At 39.4% G+C, this 18,498-nt stretch overlaps 1 protein-coding gene across 1 annotated transcript in view; it reads right to left on the bottom strand.

Moving 5' to 3' along the window:
* Positions 1-735: 735 nt before the first annotated feature.
* The window catches only part of LOC106022727, a 47,557-nt gene continuing 29,794 nt past the window's right edge, over positions 736-18,498 (bottom strand). The window contains exons 11-12 of the mRNA XM_040755166.1: positions 1,705-1,772; positions 736-1,072 (exon numbers count right to left, since the gene is read on the bottom strand). Of these exons, the coding sequence (XP_040611100.1) occupies positions 959-1,072; positions 1,705-1,772 (182 nt within the window). The 3' untranslated portion in view covers positions 736-958. The remainder of the gene's footprint in view (positions 1,073-1,704; positions 1,773-18,498) is intronic.

Genomic DNA, 18,498 nt, shown 5'->3' with positions numbered 1-18,498 from the left:
GTTAACATCGTCTAATCTGTTAAGCCTTTCCACCAGTTCTTACTGGAATGAGCCATCTCTACCACAAATCCAGTTATCACACACATCCAAACTATTTTTCAATGTAATGTCTCATATAGTCAATCTCTCTGATCTGACCAAACTTATGGATTTTTCCATATATTGTACTTGTGAGCGTTCACAGGCAGGTAAAGAGCACTGCCCTGGCCTTGTGCACACTGTTGTGCTCAATATCGTCTGGCAACTCCCTAGGGCTGGATTACTGCGGGCAGATGCTGGGCATCTGGAACTCTCACATAGGGATTCTTGAGCTCTTGATGAAGTAAGAAGTGATTCCTGAGCTTCATAACTAGGAAGACTGATGACAGTTCTACATTTTGGGCTATGATTCTTCAGAAAGCTACACAAGGAAACACACTTATCACACATCTGTCTGGTGAGGTTTGAACACTTTTTTGTAGGTAAAACTTGATCTGGTGGGGCGGGGGGTGCTGGCAGTGGCACCAGAACTTATCCCAGGGGCATCAACTGGATTTTTGGAGACCAATCCCTATGATGGGACACCTTGTTCAACCTTGATACAGTGGGGAGGGGCTTGGTCCAGCCTTAACTTGGTATGCCAGACTTTGTTTACTCCTGCAAGGAAGGCCTACTCTCTCTGAGGAGTGGATGGAGGGGAGGGAACTGGGATTGGTATGTAAAATGGAAAATAAATTTTAAAAATATGTATCTTACTTTTTGAATTGACAAATTTGTTACTGGAAAGTGGATTGTATAATAAGGATAACTGTTTTGGAAAAAAATCTTTTTAGACACTGCCTGGTGCACAAAAATGCCAAAATAGCTGAAGTCATTGGAGCTGAATGCAATGACTGCAGACACAAGAGTCGGAATGACTACTTCAGGCATTGCTTTCTTCCCCTTGAACTTTCCATTTCACTCCCAAACGAGACTTACATCACGTTGGTGCATCATAGAAAAGACAGTGAGAATTTAAATACTTCTTATCTAACATGTGTCTTGAAAAAGAGATTCCACAATACGTACTTCCTGTGAGTTTTCTACACTCCACCTGTAATTGAAAGGAAAGAAAACTCTTTGAGGTTCGGGTCATAGACAGTCCGTTTGCACAGCTGTTTACTGTGTAAAGCAGGATAGGAAAAACTCATAAAAACTGCCTTGATACATTATATGTTAATGTCACAGAAAATAAGGGCTATGTATTTTGTGACAATACTAATACATTGCACAAATATAGTGACTCAAAGTGAGAGCAGAGAGTCTCTCTTCTGCTTGGCCTTTCCTGAGGGCTCCCTAAGCTACATCACAACATGGCAGACCCCTTTAACAACCTGCTTTGGGAGATTAATTCTCTCTATGAGACACCATCTAATTGTTTGCATGAATGCACATGTTTTGGATGTATTATACCCCCAATGTTCAAATATTGCCTGCATGAAGCTTCCAACCACATAGAAGTTTGTGGAACAACTCAAACTCCATCTAGACAACAGGCTGGAAAAAGAAGTAGGACAGAACCCTTAAGAAAAACACACAATTTTATAGATGACATGCTCCTGCTAAACTAACTCTGTAATACCCATGATGCCCTGCTCAGTTTTTATGTTTAGTTGGATATCCTATCCACTGAAACATAAATCATCAAAGTTACCTTTCCATGTTAGAAAACAAAGGGGTCCTTACCTTCATTGCCTGCACTGGTATTTTCTGGTCCTTTGGTGAAGACACATTGTCACCATGTTCAGGTACTTCTAAGGGGACAGAAAGGGACTGTCAGCTCTTGGTACTGCTTATTACTTATGCAGCATCCATGCATAATATGGTTTGTAAAAGTGCATGGACTTAGTGCATGTGACTAGATCTAATGAACAGGATGATGGGACGGATGCTGAAGGGTCTTCCCTTGAAGGGAAATTAAAGCATAGACAGACCTGGAGAGACAGGAGTAACAGAACATTTGCAGACAATAGTGACCTAAAGCAACATAAAATTTTCTACATAATTGAAGACTGAATACAAATCTTCACATGTATTCTCTTTGGAGGCACCACTGATATTCCTCAATTTGCATATGGAGGTTAGGGGACAAAGTGTGAGATACCAAATTGTACGTGTTTACAAAACAACTCCTATACCTAAGACTCAGGGGACATTTTGGTAGAGGATTGGAAAGAGGGACAGGACATATGCTGTGAGGTAGTGAAAAACCTGAAGTAAGCCGGCTTCAGGCTGAATACCCCGGTGACGTCCCGAGCTCAATAACCAGACAGTTGGCTGCAAGAGGTTTTTAATTTTTACACAGGTGTCTGTGGGCTAACTGAACGTGCACAGGCCCTAGGAAAGCTTTCTTTTTATATACATAATTTTGGCAAGCAAAGTAATAGGGGTATTGTAAGGAGTGGAGCTACTGCAGGTGCAGATCTGGGCAAGCAATAGGGGATTGTCAGAAGCGCAGACATAACTCATCCTCCTTGGAGAAACCACAAGGTCAGATGTACACTTATCTCTACAGCCTGCCGGTTTCCTTTCTTAGCACTCTGGACCCGATGTTCTTTCTAATTAGGCCTGGTTCTCTGCCTAGGGGAAAGGACCTTGGGGAATTTTCCACTGAGGCGACCTTCTCAAAGGGGGGGGGTATTGAGGTTTTTCAATAGTTTCTTCTAGACAAAACAGGGGTGATATAGCGAGTGAAATCTCAATATAGTTCCCCAAATAGGCCTGCATCATGATAGCCCCTATGATATGCCACCCTAGACCAAGAGCTACAGGCAATCAATGGTTTCAGAGAGAGGGAGAATTAATATTCTCCAGGGGTAAACCCCGTCATTCGATATCTAATGCCAAACTAACAGCACCAAACACTCAAAAAAATACATGGGCATAAGCAACATTAAATGGACTCATCTGTTTACAGTAGTTATCACAGAAGTCATCACATATTTGAAGGGTGGACATGGGACGAGTTGGACTGAGGAAAAGGTGGGATAGGATGATGTAAACATAGTAGTCACATTAAATTCTCAAAGAATTGAAGATGTAAAATAAAACAACCCTGCTCTTCCACTCTTGTCTTTCTTCCTTCAATCAAGGATTCTCATTGAAGCTAGACCCAGATTGACAGCCAGCAACACCCAGGAATCATCCTTTCTCTGCCCATGATTATGCTGTGGTTATGGGTAGGCACAGAATTGCCTGACTTTATTTTTAATGTGTACTGGAGATTCAAAACAGGGTACTGATCTGTGTAAACATTTCTTCTCACTCACTAAGCCATTTATACTCCATGTATTTGACTTTAAACAACTACTTAAAAGTGAATATTTGAGTTCTAATACTTTGTCTCTCAAAGGTAAAGAATGATGCAATCTTGGTAAGTATCAGGAAAAAAAGACCAGATTTCCAGCTGTTTGTACTAAGAAGTGTCTTTATTTTGCCAATGCTAAGAGGTCTCTCTCTCGTAGAAGGGAGCAGTGTTATATATAGTCTTACAACATAGTAGAAAAACCCCAGGTGGAAGAGAGCGTGTTTTCCTCGTGCTAGATGTTGATGTCAGTGGGGCAATGCGGGGGCAGTAAGCCAGGACTAGAAAACAGGATGCACCTGTGGCTATCAGCTGACAAACAACTCAGAGACCCTGTGGGGGCTAGGCCCCAATGTCTTCCCCATTTTTTATTTTTTGAAAATTTTTTGAACTGTTTGTTACTCTATAGAATCTTCCATACAGTTTTCTTTGGCTCTCAGGCCATGTTATAGGCTTTTGCTATTTTTCTCAGGGGCTACAGCCATACCCACTCCTTGTAAAAAGTTTTTAGAGATGACTCATATAATTGACCTTAAATTTGTAGTAATAACCAATCCTGTAAAAATGCAAACATTTATAAACAATATTTGGGAATGTGGGTGTCGTTCTTTCCAAACTACTTCCTGCTGTTAAGGGGCGCTGTTCATACCATGGAGATCATGACAAAACTCAGAAACTTGTATAAGTCCATATTTTCGGGGTCTGTAAGGATGTACCATCTTAGCTGTTGTAGATGTTGAATCACCTAGCCCACTGCTTCAGGTGGTCTTGCTTCATCAAACCATACTAATCTGGAAGGAACCCACAGCTTTTTATTTTCTGGGGAAACAAAAGCAGAAATTTTTTCCCAAGTAACCTGTCTGTAAAGGGAAGAGTTTTTCCTTGAGAGAAGCCTTCCCGCCAGCCTAGTTCTAGAGCTGCATCAGTCCCAAATGAACACACAGAAGGCTATACTAATTATGAAGCTGTTGGCCTTGCTTGTTTCTTACTGGCTAGCTATGACTTAAGTATTTATCCAACAATTGCTAATCTAAGTATTTCTCTTACCGGAGAGGTTTCCAGGCTTCCTACCCCATGGCGTTACATTTTGACTTTCTGTGTTTCTCCTGTGTTTCTCCTACCCAGAGTCCTCCTGGATTCCTAGTCCCACCTATCTTACTTCCCTATTGGCCAACAGTGCTTTATTGACAAATACACAGGACTTCCCCCATCATCTCCTCTTTTCTGTCTAAACAAAAAGAAAGGTCTTAACTTTAGCATAGTCAAATTATATATAAGAGAACAGTAAGAACACAGTTACAATATTTTAGCAAAATATAAAGAAAATATCATCCATCCCATCCTTGTGAGTCCAAAGTTCTATATGTACCTTATCTTTTATCATAACTAAGGAAATCTGTAATTATCTGTCTTCAACTCCATCAAAGACCACAGAAGGGTAATATATAAACACTAGAATTGACAGATATCTTGCTACCTGTACAGTCACCTGAAGTTCCTCTGTATTGTTGGGACATCCATCTTCAGCCCATAGGCCACAGTGTGTCTGGAAGACTTCTCAGCAAAGCAGGAAATTTCAAACTGTACATCTGCATCAGCAGTCTGTCAGTCATTTTTCTGTGTCCTGCAGAAAGTCTCGTAGACTCTTCCATGAATCAGGAACCCTGAAGGACTGTTTGAGTTCAGCAATCACATTCCTGTGGGTCCTGCATATCCAGTTTATACAGCAACAGTCAAACAGTCTAGGCAAGAGCAGTTTCTTTCCCAAATGGCTAATCTTGCCATGTTGAAAGCAAACTCCAAAACAAGTTTTTTTGATGCCCATCTTCCTCTCAGATGTAATTGGTGCTGCCAGGACATTTCTCATTGTCAAGAAAAACCCTAAACCATTTTATATGCCATTTTCTGAAGGTCTTTGAAAGGTTTGAAGACTACCTATCTCAAATATATTTCTGTATTATCTACAAAACCTAATTTACCTAACTATAAGTTCTGACTATTATAAGTAACTATCTATAATCTGTACTCAATTATGCATTATGTTTTAAAAGATCAGTATAAGCACAATACTTAATCAAGAGGAGAAATATACACATCATAAAATTGACCTTGAATTTGTCTCAATAAATGAAAAACCATACCCATACCATAATTCCCCTTTTTACCATTAAAAAGAGATTGGCTGTGATCATTAGCCAATTATAAACAACCCCATTTAAATGAAAACAAAGATTTATAAACAAGATGGGAATTAGGACGTCGCTCATTCCAAACTGCTTCATGCTGGAAGGGGGCGCTGTTTATACCATGGGGATCATGACAAAACTCAGAAACCTATATAAGTCCTTATTTTCGTGGTCTGTAAAGCTCTATCATCTTAGCTGTCTCAATTGTTGGAACACCAGGCCCACTGCTTCCAGGGGTCTTGGTTCATCAAACCACAGAAGCCTGGAAGGAATCCTCAGCTTTTCATTTTCTGTAGAAACATAAACAAAAACTCCTTTCCCAAGTAACATATCCTTACACTTAAATTTTGAGGTCAAGGCATTTTCAAAAGATATAAATTGAATTAATTCAGCAGCATTTATAATCAAGTGTACTTTAGCAGTTGTTCCTTTCTGAGCAATCAAAAAACTGAAAAACACAATAGCATACAGTATCCAGATTTTCTGTGTATTTTCCATCTTTACGTGGCTTATTTATTTATCTATTATTATTCTATTTATTTTACTTTGATTTATTTTTCTCTGAGACAGGGTTTCTCTTTGGAAATCTGCCTGACTCTGCCTCTGTCTCTGAAGCAATTCATACCAGCATGTGCCACCACAGCTGGCTTCTCTATTTACCACTACGCCTTTTCTTTTTGTCTCTCAATCTTACATATATTTTTAAACACACTGTAAACCTTTAAAGGTTTTTCTTCACCCAAGTCTGACTTTACTGTAAATCTTTATGTTTTTCTAGCCACATGTCTTATCTGTTAAAACCACGGCTGTTTAAACTGCCGTTTTTTCCAAGATGGCAGGCGTAAGCGTGATTCCAGGTGCCGGCTTGGAGATGTGGTCACTGCCACTTCCAGCTGTGCTTACACACCTTTCAATTGTTAGTAGAGCCTCTTAAAAGAACCTTGCTGGTTTTATTTTTATTTTTTTATTTATTTTTTTGCTTGCTTATGCTGAGTCAGGAAGACGCCCTTAAGCAAAACAGAGCCCACCTGAGAAAATGCTGCTACCAAAAACCCATTCTTTTCTCCGATCATTTGTTTCTAAAATTCCTTTAAAGATTTTGTCATTCTGCATGGAAATTCATGATCCCACTTCTGACACCAGATAAAGATTATATTCAATGCTATAAGGAAAACAATATATTTATTTACCAGGGAGAGAGTCGCACAAGCTAGGAGTTAGAAGTGTGGCTGTCTTCCAAGAGAAAAAAGGGAGGGTCCTTTTCCTTTCACTTCCATTTATATCTACCTGTGTTAATTTACAAACGGCCGCCAACCCGCTCCCCGCCCGGTGGCTGCCTTGAGAACCGTCCACCCTCCCTGCTGCAGCACCCCGGCCGTCTTCTGCCCGTGGCCGTCTGTTGCCCGCTCCCCCCTGCCGCCCACCCAATTCTCTTGCCGTCCTGCAGCACAATCACTGACCCACTTCTCCCTTCCACAGGCTAAGCAGCTACTAAAGCCACTGTAAGCTCTGCTGCAGTGCAGCGAATTCCCCAATGAAAGAAATGAATGTTATAAAGCAAGCGATAATGTCTTTTGGGATCCACAGCCCTTATGTAAAACAGTTACTAAACACATGGGCTACTACTAATAAGATAACTCCCTCACATTGGAATGATTTAATATCTGCAGTGCTGGACCAGTCTCCCAAATACAGTGGAAAGCTTTGTGGAAACAGGAAGCCAAGGCCCTTGAACTTCAAGGTTTGAAGGATGACTTTGAAGCTCCCGAAAGTAAGATTATTGGGGAGAAGCAATTTTCTGACCCGCAAGTCCAAGCTGGTTATGATGAGCATGCATTTGATTTATGCAAAACAGCAGCACTAAATGCTTTGGATAAGGTTCGTGAACCAGGGGAAAAAGTTGAATCATATTCAAAAGTGATACAGGGTCCAAGAGAAAGATTCTCTGGATTCTTACAAAGATTATCCAGAGCAGTAGATTTACAAATAGCTGATCCTAATATTATGCGACTTCTTACAGAATCTTTGGCTTATGAGAATGCAAACCCACATTACAAACACATACTGTGGCCATTAAAGATAAGATCAGCACCATTGGAGGAATGTTGAGGATGACAATCCAGAGGCAGGAACCTGGATAGGAGAAGCCATTTCTAAAGGATTTAGGAGGAATCAGGATGAAAAATGGCCTACCCAAGAGGAGATACCAAATTGGGTTGGGGAAGCAATCTTCAGAAGTTTCAAAAGGCATCGAAACCTTAGATGTTTTAATTGTGGTAAAATAGGACATTTGAGTAGGAATTGTAGGCAAAGCATTCCCAGAAATAATGCTTCTACCAGAAATACTTCACACAGAAGGCCTCAGCCTTCTGGTCTCTGCAAGAGGTGTGGAAAAGGCAAAAATTGGAACAAAGAATGTTGGTCAACCACAGACAGGCAAGGTAAGCCTTTGCAGCCGGGAAACGCGACCAGAGGCCTTCCTGTAGAGGCCCCAAGATCAAAGGTGATTCGAACTTTCCCAGTAACAGTGGAGGACAGCCTCTCTCAGAACAATTAGAAAATCCACAGCCTATCGTAAAGACTAATGGCACTGTGGATAACAGATTAGTTATTGAGGATGAGCTAGTTGATACTGGAGGAAAAAAAACCTATATTCTGGCAAACTTCTGTACAAGATCGTAGACCCAAATTAGCTGTAAAAATGAATAATAAATTATTTTATGGGGTTTTAGACACTTGAGGAGATGTAACAATGATAACTCAAAAAAACTGGCTGGTAGGTTGGCCCTCTAAAGATGCAAATGTTCAATTTCTTGGAATCGGGACCTTACCTCATGTGAAACAAAGTGTCAGATGGATAGAATATATTTGACCAGAAGGGCAGAGAGGAAGTTTGAGACCATATGATGCAGATATTGCTATGAATCTTTGAGGTTGTGATTTATTACAGCAATGGAATACCCAAATTAACGTTCCTCCTGTATCAAATATGAATCATACACAAACTCTAGATGGTAGAAGAAATGTTGTAAGGCATTACAGAAAGCAGATGCCAAACATACAGGCTGTACAAAAACAGGATGCTAATGTCAAACCTACAGAGCAACCGAAAGCTCTGCCCTTAAAATGGCTAACAGATGAACCTGTCTGGGTAGGTCAATGGCCTATGCCATCTTAGAAGTTAGAGGCTTTGGAGAAGTTAGTTCAGGAACAGCTAGATGCTAGACAAATTGAGGAATCAACTAGTGCATGGAATTCAACTGTTTTTGTTGTCAAGAAGAAGTCTGGTAAGTGGAGAATGGTTACTGATCTTAGAGCCATCAACAAGGTAATTCAGTCTATGGGATCTCTACAACCTGGGACCCATTACCTTCTCTAATACCTAAGGATTGGCCAATTAGAGTTACAGACTTAAAAGATTGCTTCTTCACCATACCATTACAAGAAAACGACAGAGAAAAGTTCGCCTTCACAGTACCTACCTATAATAATTCCCAATCGGTACAGATTCCAATGGAAAGTACTGCCTTAAGGTATGTTAAATAGCCCAACTTTGTGTCAATATTTTGTGCATAAACCTCTAGAAATAATTCACAAAAAATTCCACATTCGTTAATATATCATTATATGGATGACATATTACTGTCTGATTCAAATAAGGATACTTTAGAAAAGATGTTTGAAGCAGTAAAGGAAACTTTGCCTCGCTGAGGATTACAAATTGCTCCAGAAAAAATACAAAGAGGAGATTCTATTAATTATTTAGGCTATAAAATAGACGCTCAGAAAATTAGACCGCAGAAAGTACAGATCAGAAGAGATCGTAACCAGACCCTTAATGATCTTCAAAAACTATTAGGACAAATCTTTCAATTACAGACAATTATCAGTGTAGAAGGGCATGATTTAAAACACCTGAAAATGGCTTTAAAAAGAGATAAAGATCTAAACAGCCCACGAGTACTATCAGCTGAGGCTGAAAAAGAATTAGAATGGGTAGAAAAGAGAATATTAGAAGCACATGTGGACCGTATGGATCCAAATCTGGACTGTATTCTGGTTATTTTACCATCTAGAGAATACCCCTCAGGAATATTAATGCAGAGGGAAGACATCATACTAGAATGGGTATTTCTGCCACATAAGCAGACTAAAAATTGAAAACATATATAGAAAAGATCTCTGATTTGATATTAAAAGGTAAGTTAAGGCTTCGTCAACTGACTGAGAAAGACCCAGCTGAAATTATTGTACCTTTAACAAATGATGAAATTTCCTCCTTATGGAAGGATAATGAGTATTGGCAAATAGCTTACAGTGACTTTTTGGGATAGTAATAACTATCCCAAAACAGAGAGAATCAAATTCATAAAGAAAACAATTTGGATTCTTCCACGTATCGTGAGACAAACACCTATTTCTGGAGTTCATACCTTCTACAAAGATGCAAACAAATCAGGTAAGGCAGGGTATAAATCAGGAAATACAAGTAAAGTAGTTCAATGCTCTTACAACTCTGTACAAAAGGCAGAATTATATGCCATTCTCATGGTACTTAAGGATTTTACAGAGCCTCTCAATATAGTCATGGATTCTCAGTATGCAGAGAGAGTTGCCTTGCACATTGAGACCGCAGAATTTGCTCCTGATAGTACAGAATTAACCTCATTGTTTTTACAATTACAGGAAACCATCAGAAACAGGACTCATCCTATATATATAACACACATCAGATCCCATACAGGTCTGCCAGGTCCTCTGGCACAAGGCAATGATGAAATTGATCATTTATATAGGTAATGTGTTGGAAGCTGCAGAATTTCATAAGAAACACCATGTTGACAGCAAAGGTTTAAAGAAGGATTTTACAATCACCTGGCAACAAGCCAAAGAAATAGTAAGAAATTGCCTACTTGCTCATTCTACAATCAAGCTCCATTACCAGCAGGTTGTAATCCTAAAGGTATTCACAGAAATGAACTTTTGCAAATGGATGTATTTCACTTCCCAGAATTTGGCAGTTTGAAATATGTACACCATACCATAGACACGTTCTCAGGCTTCCAATGGGCTACTGCCCTCAGCTCCGAAAAAGCTGATTCTGTTATTACACACCTTTTAGAGGTGATGGCTGTTATGGGTATAACTAAAACAAAAACAATAAAAACTGACAATGCTCCAGCATATGTCTCCAGTAAATTGGAACAATTTTTCCAATATTATAATATAAACATGTAACTGGTATACCTTAAAATCCCACGGGACAAGCAGTGATTGAAAGATCTAACCGAACCTAAAAAGAGATGCTTCATAAACAGCCAGGGGCAACAAAGACCCCCAAACACAGGTTACATAATGCTTTACTAATGTTGAATTTTCTTAATGCTGATGAAAAAGGACAAACTGCAGCAGAAAGACACTGGACTACAGAGAAAACTTCTGAACTAAACCAACCACTGTATTTTAAGGATGTTATGACCTCAGTCTGGAAACCAGGATATGTGTTACGTTGGGGAAGGGGTTTTGCTTCTGTTTCCATAGGAGAAGAAAAGCTTTGGGTCCCATCTAAATTAATTAAGATTCAATCAGAACAGATCAGGAGGATGAAAGGTGATGGCTCATCTACAAGGTCTGCTATGTATAAGGAGACCTCATCAAAGGAAAGAGAAGTGTTCTGTTTGTGTCTTTACAGGAAAAATTAGTTCTGAACAGGGAAAAAATTCTAGGTATATGGATACCTAAAGAAGACAGGATAGCTACCCAGAGGAACACCAAACATGCAATAATACAACGTGTTATCAATGTCTAAATCTCTCTATTTTGCTATTGTAATTTCTATTTCCTTCGCTCCTTAATATGCCTGAGCCCCAATTCATCTAATTAACGCTGGCTTTAGAGTTGGATTGGCTCTCCTGCTTTAAACGCAAGCATATTGTTAAAATGCAATTCAGACTTTCTGTATTATATCAAAGAGCCATTGATATAAGACAGAAAAAAAACAAAAATAGGGACTGTCATCTGTGTATACTTGATTCTTTTCTGAAACTCTAATCTCCTTCATTTGTATTTTCTTCCTTAGGGTCGGCTTTCCCAGTATTCATGCACATAAAAATTAAAAATTTCCATGCTAACATTAATATTTCAGTTTTCCAGAGAAAAAGGGATTTCTTGACAGCGATCTTCAACTGCTTCAGAAAGAGAATATGGATTCACTTTCCCGACTCCGCCTGATTCGACTGGATACATCTAAACTGCCCCACATCAATCGACCCCACCTGACAGGCACCATCCTGGAACCAGCTTGGAACTACATCACTCGACACATCTCCAGACCAAGGAACTGATACAGACAAGAGCTTCAATCAAAATTAGAACTCTAATCCCGAACTTCAGTCAAGCCTCTCCTGCCAAACAGAGACTAATTGACCTACTTAAGACTCTTGTTACACTAACAATTTCTTCCCATAGTCTGCATGATTGTCATCGTCCCACTTCAGCAGGAAGTAAATTTGAGAATTCCATGTCCCTTCTCCCTACTTTTGATATTAGAGGATAGTTTGCACCTGTTACTGTTAATTTGCAATTATTTTAGGGTTGGGATTGGAAGGAGGTGTCAGACTTAGGCATCCCTTTCAGATAAGTTTAGAATTTAGGTGGAATGGATATGTTTAGCTTAGGATAAGTAGATTATAACTTAATTATCACCCTCTATGTATATATATTGTATATGTTTGAGTTTGTAACAAACTTAAACCTTCTATTTAGACTAAAAGGGGAATTGTAGGAGTGAACCCCACAAAGCTATCCGCCCATGAGGGCGGGGACATGTAAATTAACACGGGTAGATTTAAAAGGAAGTGAAAGGAAAAGGGGCCTGCCTTTTTTCTCTTGGAAGCCAGCCACGCTTCTAACTCCTAGCTTGTGCGACTCTCTCTCTCTCTGGTAAATAAATATATTGTTTTCCTTATAGCATTGAATATCATCTTTACCTGTCCTTATATTTAAATTTAGAAGTCAAATCATTTTTAAAATATGGAAGTTGGCAAAAAAAAGCCCAGGTACTGTTGGCCTCAGTGCAGACTTCTACCAGAAATTCAAAGAACAGTTTATACCAATTCTTCTCAAAGTATTCCATGCAGTAGAAGCAGAAGGGTCTTTGACAAACTCTTTCTACAAGGCTTCAATAACATTGATACCCAAGCCACACAAAGACACAACTAAGGAAGTGAACTTCCAAGAATACATCAAAACAATTGTTCACCACGATCAAGTAGGTTTCATCTCAGGGATGCAGGGATGGTTCAACATCCATCATATAAACAAGCTGAGAAACAAAAATCACATGATCATCTCACTAGATGCTGAAAAACCCTTTGGCAAAATCCAACACCCCTTCATGATAAAGGTCTTGGAGAGATCTGGGATAACAGGAACATACCTAAACATAATAAAAGCTATATACAGCAAACCAACAGCCAACATCAAACTAAATGGACAGAAACTCAATGTAATTCCTCTAAAATCAGGAACAAGAAAAAGCTGTCCACTCTCTCCATACCTTTTCAATATTGTACTTGAAGTTCTAGCCAGAGCCATACGACAACAAAAGGAGATCAAGGGGATACAAATTGGAAAAGAAGAGGTCAACCTTTTACTATTTGCAGATGATATGATAGTTTACATAAATGACCCAAAGAATTCCAGCAGGGAACTCTTACAGCTGATTAACACCTTCAGCAAAGTGGCAGGTTACAAGATCAACTCAAGAAAATCAGTAGCCCTACTATATACAGATGAAAAAATGGCTGAGAAAGAAATCAGAGAAATATCAACCTTTACAATTGCCACACACAACATAAAATACCTTGGGGTAATGCTAGTCAAACAAGTGAAAGACCTGTATCGCAAGAACTTTGAATCTTTAAAGAAAGAAATTAAAGAAGCCCTAAGAAAATGGAAAAAATCTCCCTTGCTCTTGGATAGGTAGGATCAATGTAGTAAAAATGGCAATCCTGCCAAAAGCAATCTACAGATTCAATGCAATCCCCATTAAAATTCCAGCACAATTCTTCACAGACCTTGAAAAAACAATAAGCAATTTTTTATGTAAAAACAAAAGACCCAGGATATCCAATACAACCCTGTATAACAAGGCAATGTCCAGAGGTATCACCATCCCTGACTTCAAGCTCTATTATAGAGCTATAGTCCTGAAAACAGCTTGGTCTTGGCACAAAAATAGACAGGTAGATCAATGGAATGGAATTGAAAACCCTGATATTACCCCACACACGTATGAACATCTGATCTTTGACAAAGAAGCTAAAAATATACAATGGAAAAAAAGAAAGCATCTTCAACAAATGGTGCTGGCATAACTGGATGCTGGCATGTAGAAGAATGTGGATCCATCCACGTCTATCACCATGCACAAAACTTAAGTACAAAGGGATCAAGTTCCTCAACATAAATCCAGACACATTGAACCTCTTAGAAGAGAAAGTGAGTGGTACCCTTGAACGAATTGGTACAGGAGACAGATTCCTGAACTTAACACCAGTAGCACAGACAGTGAGATCAACAATTAATAAATGGGACCTCCTGAAACTGAGAAGCTTCTGTAAGGAAAAGGACACAGTCAGCAAGACAAAAAGGTAGCCCATAGTATGTGAAAAAATATTCACTAACCCCACATCTGACAGAGGGTTGATCTACAAAATTTACAAAGAACTCAAGAAGCAAGTCTCCAAAACACCAAAGAATCCAACTAAAAAGTGGGCTGCAGAACAATAGAGAATTTTCAATAGAGGAGTCTAAAATGGCTGAGAGGCACTTGAGAAAGTGCTCAACATCCTTAGCCATCCAGGAAATGCAAATCAAAACAACTCTGAGATACCATCTCACTCCTGTCAGAATGGCTAAAATCAAAAACACTGAAGAAAATTTATACTGCAGAGGATGTGGTGAAAGGGGGACACTCCTCCATTGCTGGTGGGAGTGCCAACTTGTTCAGCCACTTTGGAAATCAGTATGGAGATTCCTCAGAAAAATGGGAATAAACCTACCACAAGACCCAGCAACTCTACTCTTAGGCATATATCCAAAAGATGCCCATTCATACAACAAGAATGTCTGTTCCACTATGTTCATAGCAGCATTATTTGTAATAGCCAGAACTTCGAAGCAACCTAGATGTCCCTCAACCAAAGAGTGGATAGAGAAAATGTGGTACATTTACACAATGGAGTACTATTCAGCAGAATTTGCAGGCAAATGGATGGCACTAGAAGAAACCATCCTGAGCGAGGTAACCTAGTCACAAAAAGAGAAACATGGCATGTACTCTCTCATATATGGATTTTAGACATAGCTCTTGGGAGTGCCAGCCTACAATCCTATGGCCAGAGAGTCTGGGAAACAGAACCTTCATTCAGTGGCTAATGGAAGAAGAGGCAGACTCCCACGGCTAAGCACTGAGCTGAACTCAAGAAATCCAGTGATAGAGAGGGAGGACTGATGAACAAAGGGATTAATACTGGGCTGGTTTAACCCCCAGAAAGAGCTTACCTGACAAGGGTTAGCTCTTGAATCCCAGGCTGATGCCTGGGTATCCAGCATGGGACTTATCAAGACCCCCTGAATGTGGGTGTCAATGAGGAGGCCTAGGAAATCTATTGAGCCTTGGGTAGTAGATCAGTATTTATCTCGGATATACAAATTGACTTTGGACTTCCATCCAACAATGAGAGATGCACTCTCACACTGAACTCTTGGGGGAGGGTCTAGGCCCTGCCCTGGATGAAATGACAGACTATGGACACCCTCCATGGGGAAATGAAGGGATATTGGGGGGGTTGTGGGAAGGCATGGGAGGAGGAGGGGGAAATGGAGAGGGACTTGGAATTGACACCTGAAGCACCCTTATTTCTAATTTAAATTAAAAATTTAAATAAATAAATAAAAAGAAAAAAGAAAGGAAAGTGAAAAGCTTTAATACTTAAAACGTCTTTTAAAATGTTCAAACCAATGTTCAAGTCTCATGAAGAGCCCTCCAGTCTTCCCCTTCATTTTTAATAACCATTTTGCTATTTATCAAGAAGACAAAATAAGTATCTCCTTGTAATTGATGTCAACATATTGAAAAGTAGTAATCTACTTTTAATTCATATAACAAATTACAGTGATGAAAGAAATTGCTTTTCAGAAGGTTTAACACAGTCCTTTTCTGTTCAATAAACTGTTGGGAGGGGAAAATATGGTTCTTGTGATGGGGAATGTGCATAAAATTTTCTAAGGAAATATTTGTTCAACAGTACATGAAAAGTCCTTGAAGACAAGAAAAGAGTGTATAGAAAACTAGAGTGTATGTGGAAATATTAACTCTTTCAAAGCTGAGTGGGGAAGTTAAGTATTCTTAATGTTTTCTCCAGTTTTCAATTTGATGACAAAAATGTCAAATGTAATTCAGAAAAAGGTCCAAGGATATAATTAGAATGAATTCTAGAAGTTTTCTTGGTAAAGAAACAATTCTGTTAATATATTTTAGTGTGGTTTCTTTCCCTTTCAGAGTAAGTTAAATCCTTACATATTCTAGCCTTGAGTTTTTCTTATATTTTTCATTTTACTAACAAACAATAAATCCAATGTGCTTTGACAAAATCATTGTGGGAACATACTAACGTATAACAATGAAAAGATATTAAGAATTAGACAGTTGATAGCATGAATGAATACATATTATTCTTCCCAGAGCCACCCAAGAATTCTGGTGCCAGTTATGCGGTTCTTCCATGGGAGCTGTTATTGAAGAAGGTCCTTAGGAGACTCTCTGTGCTTGGATGCCTAATGGGACAAATTGGTAATACCTTATTGACAAAGAATACACATACAATGGTTACAATATACAGACAAATCAATCTGAGACTGAACTGAATATTTCCCTACTGTCTACTTTTCCAAGAGCAAGATTCTATTTGGGCCTCTAGGAGAGAAAGGAACAACAGTTTTACCCAACACTGAAATCTACAAATTACCATACCTATGTACCAAGCAAGATGTACTCCACTTTACAGGAGCTGCAGGGCTGTTATAGTGGTAAGTAATTTCTCTCTGGTCATATGTGAGGCTCATTCTACAGTTGAATTTCCATGTTTGAACTTATAAACTTCTTAAAAACCTTGTTTTAGGGGGCTGGAGAGCTAACTTGCTGCTCTTTCAGAAGTTTTGAGTTCAGTTCCCAGCAACCACATGATGGCTCAAAGGTTTCCCTTTCTTTCCTGATCTTGCGGGCAAAAGCTGGAGATTTAACCTGGTACCCCTAACTTGGTACCCCTTTCCAATACACCTTCATAGTATTACTTGCTGGCCAACCTTTCAGGGCGATCTCTTAGTTCCCCATTGCTTTCTTGACCTCAATGGATCAGGTGAAAGGCTGGAGATTAAATTAATACACCTTCTCCGTAGAAGGTGATTTCTTAAGCAAAAGCCTGGGGATTTGACCATTCAATTTTACTGTTATAAGTTGAGATACCTGTTGTTAAATCTTTTCTTTCTAGGGTCTCTCCTCTCCTAAGTCTTGTTTCTTGCCGAACTTTCCCAGTCTTTTTAAGTCATTCTGGGTCTCGGTGGAACCTCCAATTGCGGCACACAAACCACAAGCGAGTAGAGGTATCAGGAAAAGAAAGACTAGATGTCCAGCTGTTTGTCCTAAAGTGTGTCTTTATTTTTAAAGTGCTAAGATGTCTATCTCTTGTCTTTATTTTGCAAGTGCTAGAAGGTCTCACTCTTATTGGAGGGAGAACTCTTATATATAATCTTACAACACAATAGAAAAACCCCAGGTGGAAGAGAGTGTGTTTTCCTTGTGCTAGTTGTTGATGTCAGTGGGGTAATGAGGGGGCAGGAAGCCAGAACTAGAAAACAGGATGCACCTGTAGCTATCAGCTGACAAACAACTCAGAGACCATGTGTGGGCTAGGCCCCAACAGCTAGGTATCAATAATAAGAGGTAAATTGTAATAATTCATCATATGTGGTGCATATTTATGGAAGTATATGGCAAAATGGATAATTTGCATGTGATTTGTGTGTTTGTGAAACACAGGTTTCTGGGCATTTTAACATTTCTCCTTTGTGAAATGCATATCTGCAAGCCTTTTAAACTTACCAAAACTCCTAAATAATTATAACGAGTTGTGCATTTTTGGCAAGGTAAAGGCCAACAACACGAGACTTCTCTAAGACAAGGCACAAAGGATAGACATTTCTCTGAAGGTGATGCATTTCCATGCAAAATGAGGGCCTGTGAGCATGAGGCTGCCATCAGTCTCTAAATGCAGATAAAGTTTACATAGGGTCGTTGTAGGAATCAGATTTTATGCTTACTGACATCACAGATTCAGGTAATTGTACCAAACTGACCACCACATGTCAGTGACTTTTCAGATGGGAAAAGATAAGCACTAGAGTGTGAAGACACAGGCTTTTTGTTTTTGATATTACGAGACAGTGTTTCTCTGTATTGTTTTGGAGGCTGTCGGTCCAGCCCGGCCTCGAACTCACAGAGATCTGCCTGCCTCTGCCTCCCAAGTGCTGGGATTAAAGGCGTGCGTCACCACCGCCCAGCGACACAGGCTTTTAATCCATATCTTTAGGCAGGATTTCATGCCTTTAATCCATGTGTCCCTTTTCCTTTCTTTCAGACAGAATCTCTCACAGAAACTGGAGATAGAATGACAGTCAGCAAGCACCAGAAATACTCCTGCCTGTTCCCCCAACATTGTATTACTACAAGAGTGAACAACTCTATCTAGACATTTTTATGTGAGTGATCAGACTCAAGCTCAGTTCTACTGTTTTCCAGCAACTGTTCTTCCCCACTGAGCCATTTATTACCCTGAAATTAATCATATAAGGCTATTTGAAATGATGTGTTGATTTTGTTTGCAACTCTCTAATGGAAATCACAATATATGGCTTATAAGTGTGTAG

The sequence above is a fragment of the Mesocricetus auratus genome, unplaced genomic scaffold (genome assembly GCF_017639785.1).
Source record: "Mesocricetus auratus isolate SY011 unplaced genomic scaffold, BCM_Maur_2.0 Super-Scaffold_100011, whole genome shotgun sequence".
NCBI classification, from domain to species: domain Eukaryota; kingdom Metazoa; phylum Chordata; class Mammalia; order Rodentia; family Cricetidae; genus Mesocricetus; species Mesocricetus auratus.
The sequence above is the reverse complement of the archived record's forward strand: the minus strand, read 5'-3'. Positions and strand labels throughout refer to the sequence as shown.